At 42.4% G+C, this 10,623-nt stretch overlaps 1 protein-coding gene across 1 annotated transcript in view; it reads right to left on the bottom strand.

Annotated features, from left to right (window-relative positions):
- Positions 1-5,145: 5,145 nt before the first annotated feature.
- The window catches only part of AICDA (activation-induced cytidine deaminase), an 8,942-nt gene continuing 3,464 nt past the window's right edge, over positions 5,146-10,623 (bottom strand). The window contains exons 2-5 of the mRNA XM_006763972.1: positions 8,127-8,274; positions 6,034-6,304; positions 5,648-5,763; positions 5,146-5,199 (exon numbers count right to left, since the gene is read on the bottom strand). Coding sequence (XP_006764035.1) covers positions 5,146-5,199; positions 5,648-5,763; positions 6,034-6,304; positions 8,127-8,274 — 589 coding nt within the window. The remainder of the gene's footprint in view (positions 5,200-5,647; positions 5,764-6,033; positions 6,305-8,126; positions 8,275-10,623) is intronic.

The raw sequence follows: 10,623 nt of genomic DNA, 5'->3' as shown, positions 1-10,623 counted from the left end.
CCTCTCTAACTTCAGGGAAAAATCCCTACCTGGGGAAGCAACCTTTCTCGGAGAGGTGACCTTGGTTAAAACACATAGCGCCAAGAAGGTGAGCAAACATATTAAGAACAGTATGCCATAGATGCCAGGTCCCATGGAACATATGCTGTGCAGATGTTTCTTCCCTGCAGCAACTGTGTCAAGTAGCAAGGATGGACCGGCTTCTGGCACTCAACCACTGAGCCATACCGTCTGGGCCCTTGGGTGTGGGAGGGTGTTTTTATATTCTTTTATGAGATGATCAGTCAAGTGCAGCCACAAGAGGGAAAAGAGACTTAGGAAAAGTTTACTATACTCAAAGGTCCTAGAGACAGGAGGCACTGCATGCCACATAGAGCCACATGGAAGAGCAGTCAGGAGACAGGAGACAGGAGGGAACAGAAGGTTTAGGACACAGCCTTTATTGGGGTTTCCGGGGAGAAGGGCAAGGCAGGGCAGGGTAAATAGTTTAAGATTAGCTAGTTTAGCCAAAACCGGTTTGGCTCAGTGGATAGAGCGTCGGCCTGCGGACTGAAAGGTCCCAGGTTCGATTCTGGTCAAGGGCATGTACCTGGGTTGCAGGCACTTCCCCAGTGGGGGATGTGCAGGAGGCAGCTGATCGATGTTTCTCTCTCTTCGATGTTTCTAACTCTCTATCTCTCTCCCTTCCTCTCTGTAAAAAATCAATAAAATATATTTAAAAAAAAAAGATTAGCTAGTTTAAATAATTTCACTGGGCTCTAACCTATAGGGATGGTTCCTAGTTGCCTGGTACTTAGGCCTGGGATGATGAAGGAAGAAGAATATTGCTTCCTGGGGGTGTACAGGCCAAACCGAGGAGGGATGGCTCTGGACTAGTTAGTTTGCATATGAAGGTGCTGGGAGCCGGTCCATCCGTGCTGTTTCAAGGGACGTGGCATATATGGCATACTGTTCTTAATATATTTGCTCACCTTCTTGGCACTATGTGTTTTAACCAAAGTCATCTCTCCGAGAAAGGTTGTTTCCCCAGGTAGGGATTTTCCCCCTGAAGTTAGGGAGGGAATAAAACCTCAACTGCCAGGCCGGTAATTAATCACTTTAACTACAAACAATCATGCTTAAGTACATAATCTTCTCCCTGGAATGGAGATAAGAAACGCCCTAACCTTTGGAATAGAGATTGATAGGATTAGAATCAACTGGTATAAATACAGATGTAACAAGACAAAAAGCAGGCTACAGAACCTGGCGACTGAACCTGGCTGGAGAACCTAAACCGAACCTGGCTGGAGAACCTAGCAAGAGAACATGGACACAGAACTCGGCTGGAGATTGTGGCTAGAGATCCTGGCAAGGCTGCTGATCAAATGAACGCTGTCTCCGTGTCATTCCTTCTTCGCCGACTCCGTCCACACCTTTGGGGACCCCTGGACCCGCTGGGGTTGGACACCGGCATGAAGGGCCAGCTGAGTTCTTGCTATCTCTCAGAATTGACTAGCCCCAGGAGGGTCAGAAAGGTTGTTTAAGGTGTCAAAACATAATACAGAAAAAAAAATTAAATATAGACAAGGGACCCTACTACACATCAATTGTCTATATTTATATTTATGTGTGTGTATATATATGTAACATTAAATTTGCATATAAACTGAGTTACAATTGGCTAATTGGCATGTTATATTTTCTTGACACTTAATTAGACATTTATTGCACTGGCTGGTGTGAGTCAGTGATTAGAGCACCAGCCTGCCCACCAAAGGGTCACAGGTTCAACTCCAGTCAAGGACAAGTACCTGGGTCGAAGGTTCAATCCCTGGGTCAGCAAGTGCAGGAGGCAAGCAATCCATGTGTCTCTCTCACATCAATGTTTCTCCCCCCCCCTTCCTCTCTCCCTTCCACTCTCTCTAAATATCAATAGAAAAAATATCCTCAGGTGAGGATTAACAAAAAACAAAACCAAAAAAACCCCCACATTTATTTACTTTGATTCTGCAGGAACTTAGCAATGGGGATTTGGGGATTTTAGAAGTGTTTGGTTACTTTTCAGTCTCAAATATGTTTCTAGACCCTTGAAAAACTCATAAACCTTAGAATAGTTCAGATGCCAGGCCATAACCTAGTCTATCAAATTATCCTTAATCTGCCCTAACCAGTTTGGCTCAGTGGATGGGGCGTCAGCCTGCAGACTCAAGTGTCCCGGGTTCGATTCCGGTCAAGGGCACGTGCCTTGGTTGTGGGCACATCCCCAGTAGGGAGTGTGCAGAAGGCGGCTGATCGATGTTTCTCTCTCATCGATGTTTCTAGCTCTCTATGCCTCTCCCTTCCTCTCTGTAAAAAATCAATTAAAAAATTATCTTTAATCTGCCCTGGCTGGTTTGGCTCAGTGGATAGAGTGTGTCAGCCTTCGGACTGAAGGGTCCCAGGTTCAATTCCAGTCAAGGACACATGCCTGGGTTGGGGGCTCAATCCCCTGGGGGGGGGGGGGGGCTTGCCAGAGACGGCTGGCCAATGGTTGTCTCTCATCATTGATGTTTCTATCTCTCTCCCTCTCCCTTCCTCTCTGAAACCAATAATAAAAAAAATTATCCTTAATTTACCTTGACATTTTTTATGAGTGATGGATTCTGGTAACCCTTAAATTTTGATGAGTATCTTATTGCCCCTCCACTCAGTAGGACCAGACAAAATTGCCCTTGACGAATGTACTGCATAATTTCCTGGCATCAGCTAACTTAGTCTATCACAGAACAAACACAGCTGCTTGCCTTCCCTGGAACCAGCAGATATTTACTATTTGTGGCCTCCCATGCAAGAGAAATTACAGTACGGTTGCAAGCAATCTCAGTAGAATTAAGGATCTGTTGATGAGCTTGACTTGTAGCCCAGTTTAAGATGCTGAATCAATCAGCACAGCTCATGTATCAAGGGCTTCTTATATTCAGATAACCTTCTAAGGGCAAATAGTGGGCAAATCAAAGCAATAAAAATCCTATAATTTTCTCTCATACACAATCAAACTTCATGAGAGTATAATTTCTGATTGTTGCTACTCATTCCCAATGTTTTACTGCCCCCCTTTTTTATTGCCCATTTATTCTTCAACCCACCATTTCACTGAAGCCCTTATTATCTTTCTAACCACTTCCTATTTTATCTTCATTTATGCCACTCCTTTGATGTCCCTTTTTTTCTTCTCCTTTTTTCCTCTGGGTGTGCCTTCATTTTTCTTTTTTTTTTTAAATATATTTTATTGGATTTTTTACAGAGAGGAAGGGAGAGAGATAGAGAGTTAGAAACATCGATGAGAGAGAAACATCGATGAGAGAGAAACATCGATCAGCCGCCTCCTGCACATCCCCGACTGGGGATGTGCCCGCAACCCAGGTACATGCCCTTGACCGGAATTGAACCTGGGACCTTTCAGTCTGCAGGCCGACGCTCTATCCACTGAGCCAAAACGGTTTCGGCTGGGTGTGCCTTCTGACACTCATTGGTAGGTTCTTGTTTTCCTTTCTGCACCCTCTGTCTGTGCTTCTCAAATTTGCTGTGGAAAAAAATTACTAAAAATCAAGAAAATGGTTCTATAGCAACATTATGACATGGTAGATGTGTTATAATTATATAATTTATTAGACTCATTTCTAAAGGTATAAATTTATGAGACATTAAGGAATCAATTTTAATATATCTAAAAAGAAAATTATAACAAAAATATTAGACACAATATAGCATAATATACAATATGAATGGATACATGAAAAACATATACAATAAGAATAAAACAACATAATTGTGCATTTGATATTCTCTGCCCTCTCAAATATTATTCTCTTCTGTTATATTCTCTTACATAGTGAACATTTCTTTGAGAGAAGCATCATACACATATAAAAAGCAGAAAACCATGACCTGGTTGACATTGCTGAGGTTAAAGACCCATAGCAGAAAATAGATTTTTCTCTTCTCAGTATTCAAGCCACTCCCTTATAAGCATTCATTAATTATCATGTTTTGGTTTCTAAATTTTTTAAAAGGATGTGTATTTCTAGATTTGTTATTGGAAGCATCAGCTCATTTGGGGTATCATTTTCACAATCCTCATATTCATTTTAAGGCCCTTTATTGTATGACTAGAGGCTGGTGCATGACATTTATGCACTGGGGGTGGGGGGGGAGTGTCTCTCAACCTGGCCTGTGCCCTCTCACAGTCTGGGACCCCTTGGAGGATGTCCAACTGTCAGCTTCTTAAAAAGTCGGCAGTCGGACAGCCCCCTAGGGGTCCTTTGTCCTGCCGAAGAGGTGGGAGAGGCTCCCGCCATTGCCGCTGCACTCGCCAGCCGTGATCCCGGCTTCTGGCTGAGCAGTGTTCCCCCTGTGGGAGTGCATTGACCACCAGCGGGCAGCTCCTGCGCTGAGCATCTGCCCCCTGGTGGTCAGTGTGTGTTATAGTGACCGGTCCTTCCACAGTTCAGTTGATTTGCATATTAGCCTTTTATTATATAGGAGGATAGCCTGAAGGTGACCATGATATTCCATACCAAGAAAAAATCCTCTTATAAGCAAACATAAAAAATATGCCTCAGACAATTAAAACATACAGTGCATGCTTGAGTATTAATTCTTTAAGGAGATGGCTTGGAGTTACAATCACGAAGAGCTTCTCATTAAGAGGTTCTGTAGATCATGGCCTAATAGCTTGTTCACTTGAAAGTGCCCCCCAAAGGAAAAGTGTGGAAAAATCTGATATCATTGAAAACTCAGAATGAATCAAATAAAAAAAGATATTGATTCTGAAAACACTTTATCCTCTCACCATGCTTTTAAGGATTTATCTTCTGCTTTCTCCTTGCCTAACATGTCATAGAATATTGACACGGTAGGTGCTCCCAGACTCTGCAGTTCTGTCATTTCCCAGTAGGGGGCACAGTTGCATTAGAAACAGCACCAGTTGCAGCATTGCTGGGCTGGGCCTGTATTCCTTCTCTATTTTCAAGACATATATATTTTTAAAGTCAGATATATGAATATTATGTCTCTAAACTCTAAAACATTAAGAGTTGAAGAAAGAGAATTCTCGAAGGACTGTTCTTTTACCCACTGTCTTCAGGGATATCTCATTGTACTTGACATTCTCGGAGGCTGGTATCAAAGTCCCAAAGTACGAAATGCATCTCGTAAGTCATCAACCTCATACAGGGGCTGTAGAGAAAGAGAGAAATAAACTGAGTGGATGGCTTTGTGACATTTTGGAAGAAACTGAGTTGGGAGGGAGGAGGAAGAGGAGCCAGGAAGAGGAGAGGAAGGACTTTTGCCTGGAGGGAAATAAATGCTGAGGAGAGTCTAACAGAATGAAGACACGTGAGTGAGGAAAGAGAAGGGAAGGGCAAGGCATCTTAGCAGAGGGCTCTGAATTGTAAAACAGAAGAGCAGAGTCAATGGTAGGAGAAATGAAAACAATAATTAAAAACACACACAGAGAAAATAAGGTTTTCATAAGAAGAAAAATAAGAAGAGTGATAAATGTACAAACACCCACATGAAGTGTACATTCACCCACATGAAAATGTAAGAAACAGAAGCAAAGAAAACAGCTCCAGGAAAAGATGACTGAGAAAGAAAGAAAACGAGAAACGAAGGAGCCCCTTACCAGAAGGATGCGTCGAAGCTGCCTGGACAGACGCACTGAGTTTTCATGCAGCCCCTCCCAGGCTCTGAAAGTTCTTTCACGATTTTCCACAAAAGTATTCCAGCAATAAAAGTAATCTGTAAAAGGAAGGGGGGGGGGGCAATATACTCAGATCCCAAATCAAAAGGAAATCAAGAAATCCCCAGCCTCCTTTTAATTCTCATCCTTGTGTCCAAGCCATTCATTCTTCCCCTCCAATTCTAGCTGATAATTTTGGGCTCCTAAAGTGAACTAGAATCCTGGTACAATTTTCCGTCCCTCGAGTTTCCCCCTCACTCATCTGAGTCTGAATTGCCATCCTGGGTGACAGCTGCTGCCCTGAGCCCAGCAGAAGGGTCCCCTCCTACCTTTGAAGGTCATGATGGCGATTTGGGCCCCGGCGCGGTGCAGCCTCCGCAGGCCCTCGGGCTCGGCCTTGTAATCTTCGCAGAAGTAGAGGCGCGCGGTGAAGATCCGAAGACTGAGGTTGGGGTTCCCCCTCAGGAAGTCAGCCACGTGCCGGGCACAGTCGTAGCAGGGACTCCAAGAGGTGAACCAGGTGACGCGATAGCACCGGCCAGGGTCCAGGTCCCAGTCGGAGATGTAGCGCAGGAAGAGCAATTCCACGTGGCAACCCGACTGGGGAGAGAGCGGAGGACTCGGCTCATGTTTACTGAGCTGATAGCTTTGCAGGCATTAACTCACCTCCCTCCCACGGTGATCTTTGTTGGAGCATCTACAGTTTTGTCCTTAGGTTACTGAAAGGTTACACAACTGCTCGAAAAAGCGCAGGGATGAGTTTGGCCCTGCAGAGAGGGGGAAAGGCTGTGTGTGGGTTTTCTGTCGCGTGGGGAGGACCAACTGAGTTGAGTTTGAATGGAGTAGCAACCCACTATCTCAGTAGAGATTTAATTTGTGTTTGTGAAGTTCGTGTTGTGCCTTTGAGGAGTGAAGGCACAACAAATGGCTTGTAAGTGTCTAGTGATGTTACAAACACACCTGAAGTGTACACACACACACACGAAATACACAGGACCACTTGGTGGGAAATATATGGGCAGGAGGGCTGGAAAAGGTAAGATGGATTATGGTGAGGCAGACAGTGAGTGTTGCAAGAGCAAATTAAATAATATGTTCGCTCGTTGTATGATCCCTGTGATTGTAATAATATCCGCAGTAGTGAGACATAGCAAGTCCACTGTGTATTGCAGAGAAGTCGTAAGTTCCAGAATCTGAAGACCTTGGTTCCATTACCCGTCATGTGACTAAGACAAGTTACCCAATTCTTGGATCTTCTAATCTTATCAGTAAAATAGGCTGGGCTGGTGAGAAAAGATTAACCACCAAACTTGTATGCACATATGCATAAGCCATGGACACAGACAATAGCCTGGTGAAAGCCTGGGGCAGGTGTGTGCAAGCTAGAAAGGGTCAAAGGGGGAAAAAATGGGGACATATGTAATGCTTTCAATAATAAAGATTAAAAATAAAATTGTTTAAAATAAAGTAAGTAAATTGTAATTTTAAAAAGTAAATAAAATAGGCCGGGCTGGTGTTATAAGGATTACAGGAGAGAGAAGTAAAGGATTGGTATCAACAAAGCCTTATATAGTTAGTCATATGACCAAATAGAAGAGATTAGAATGTAAAACAATTGTGATGAGATAATTTACATACTCAAGGGAGGCAAAGAGAATTAAATAGCAAAGTAAGTGCTAATCAGTGCCATTCCACCCATGGGTTCTTCTCTGGGACTCCAACAAGACCAGATGTTACGAGGGAGGAAGTATTCATTGGTAGAAGATTATGTAAACCCTTTGGGATTGGGGTAAAGAAGTTTCCCTGGAAGTGTAATTCTCAAATGTTCTATATGCTGAGAGATTGATTTAATCAACCAATTGAGGCTTCCCTGTTTCTGGGCTGTGCCATGCTCAACGTACTCACTGGCCTATGCTCCGTGTGAGCAGGAGAGAATAGAAATCACTTGGAAAACAGAATTGGTCCTCAATCATTTTTCATAACATTTTCTCCCTTAATTTTCAAAAATTCAAAAAACACAATTTGTTTTTCACATTTAAAATTTAGCTTGAATGAGCTGATAATATCCCCCCAGATCAAAAGGCTCTTACCTTTAATTTCTTCCTTAATCTCAAAGGCAATTTGGATGCTGGGGTTAGGGAAGGAACGTTTGGGGGCAGTGATTCTTGGCATTGAAAGAAGGTGTGGCATTAATGTGCTGGACATGATGAAGAGGACATTAAATGACATCTTTGGGGGCATAACTATTAAGGTTACAGGGACGTGTAAAAAGAAAACAAAAGAAGATTTGAGGAATCTAGTGGGGATGAATGCAAAACAGACTAAAAGTAGTACCGTCATCAGGTTAGGCGGCTCTAAAAGTGCTCACACTAATTCAAAGTGTTAGCTTTTAATTGTCTGGGAAGCACATGTTAATTGATACCTTGTTTCGAAGGTGACCAAAGTCCAGTGAAAAGGAGGTGGCACTGTCTCGCCTCTTCACCACATAGCACAAGTAGGTCTCATGGCGACCCCTTGCCCAGCGGACGTTTTTGAAGTGGTAAAGGAACTTCCTCTGCTTCATCAGGAGGCTGTGGGAGAGAGGAGGGAAGAGAATGCAGGAGCACAGCTCATTCTCTGGTCACTCAAGGCTTTCCTTCAGCTGTTTTAAGATCCGCAATTACTTGGGCCAAAGCAAAGATGCTCTTGTTTCATTTACTGGAAGCCTGAGACCTACTGAGCCTGGAATCCATTATAAACTCCTTCTCATACTTATATGTGACCCGTTGAGGGAGAGCAAGAACCCCAAAGCCATTCGAGCCCACAGGACCATCTCCTCCCACAGCTGTCTTCTAGATGCTAACTTGGAATGACAGATTTGTTCCTCAGTCCCATAATTGTATTTTCAGGTTTTCTTTGTGATCTTAACCTAAAATTCAAACTCAAGATGGTCAAAATAGTATTCCTAACCAGCCTCTTCCTGCGTGTCCCGCCTCTCCTCTGACTTCCCCATCTCAGATAATACTGGGGTCATCTTTGTTTTTTCTCCCTCTTCACTCCTCGTATTTAATGATCTAAATGTATTGATTCAAACCTCCAGATATTTCTTAAATTTGTACCTGCTCAGCTTATGTTTCAAGGGACCTGGCGTACGGGGCATACTGTTCTTAATATGTTTGCTCCCCTTCTTAAGCGCTATGTGTTTTAACCAAGGTCACCTCTCCGAGAAAGGTTGTTTCCCCAGGTGAGGATTTTTATCAGTAAAACCCCTTAACTAAGTGCCAGGCAGGTAGTTAATCACTTTAACTACGAACAATCACGCTTAAACTACATAATCTTTACTTAGAATGATCTCCTTCAGTTACTTCCTTGTAGCTTAATAGAACAATAGAGAGTAACCTTGGAATGGAGATAAGAAACGCCCTAACCTTTGGAATAGAATGGATAGGATTAAGATCAAATAGTATAAATACAGATGTAACAGGACAATAAAAAGGAACCTGGCGATGATGATCACCTGAACGCTTCCTCCTCCTCCTCCGTGTCCTTCTTTCTTCGCCAACTCCGTCCACACCTTGGGGAACCCCTGGACCTGTTGGGGCTGGACCCCAACATAACATTAATCTACATTTCTGGCCTCTTTCCTAATATTTCCCCCATCACATTAGGCCCCCTAGTGCAGCAGGACCCTGGTCACTAATCTCCTTTCCTCTTTATTTCTAGACATCTTGCTGATGGCACTTCCTCTGACTAAGAGCTTCCCTACCCTTTTCTATTGGGCAAAACCTACATGTCCTTCAAAGCCACAGTTTCAACTGTTCTAGTAAGATCTTTCTTACCACCACTATCACAAGATTACTAGGCAAAAATCAAATGATAACAAGAAAGCCTTTTGCAGTTCCTCATTGTTCCCCACCTTGTTGGTATCAAAGCATTCCTCCTTTGTTATCAATTGCTTGCTGATACCTGTCTCTCCAATTAGATTCTGTTTTTTAAAAAACAGTTTTTATTGATTTCAGAGAGGAGAAGGGAGAGAGAGATAGAAACATCAATGATGAGAGAGAATCATTGATCCACTGCTTATTGTATGTCCCCTACTGGTCATTGAACCTTTTATATATATTATATGTATATATGTATAATTAAAAGTATAAGAGCAATATTTGATGGTTGTTACCTTGAATACTACAAAAAAGTAGAAAGTTATAAAATTTAAAATATTAAAGAATTTTACAATGCGGAATATCAATGTCTAATGACAATTACTGTTAAAATTACGTTTCTCCTTCTGGTCTTTTGCACGATTACATATACATGATTTTGATGAGACTGATTTCATGTGTAATTTTGCATTCTGCTGCTTTTTTAACTTGGAAATGTGATCTAAATATTATGCTGTGTTCACACACAGGGACCAGTTCTTTTTCTGTTACCTAGTTCCTAGGACAGTGTCTTGCATATCATAAGCACTATTTGAATTGAATATGTAGAAATGCTCTCTGATAACTCAAAATTCTTTGCAGTTATGAACATAACACACACAATACAGTGTGGTTGATCCCAAAGTACTAAAAGTGTCTGGTTTTTGTCCTAATCTTTTTCAGAAATGTATTTATCCGATTTGTGAAAATAATGCTGCCACCTAATGGCATTAAGCAGAAGTGCAAAGAATTTGTAAAAATAAACACCCAGCCAGGGATTTGAATACCGTTTGCTGGCAAGACTCCTGATTCATGGGTCAATGCTCAACCACCGAGACAACCAGCCAGGCTAGACTCTGTTTTGAAAGTGTCACTTTATGAGTAAAAAAATAAAAAACATTATATATATATATATATATGCTAAAAGACATGGATGGGTTCTGCTCTAGAGAGCTTCACTATCCATATGACATCCCTGTGGTGGGGGTGGAGCCTGGCAGGGCCCTGACAATATAAAAT

This window comes from Myotis davidii, unplaced genomic scaffold (assembly GCF_000327345.1).
Source record: "Myotis davidii unplaced genomic scaffold, ASM32734v1 scaffold801, whole genome shotgun sequence".
NCBI lineage: Eukaryota > Metazoa > Chordata > Mammalia > Chiroptera > Vespertilionidae > Myotis > Myotis davidii.
This window is presented reverse-complemented; position numbering and strand designations above follow the sequence as displayed.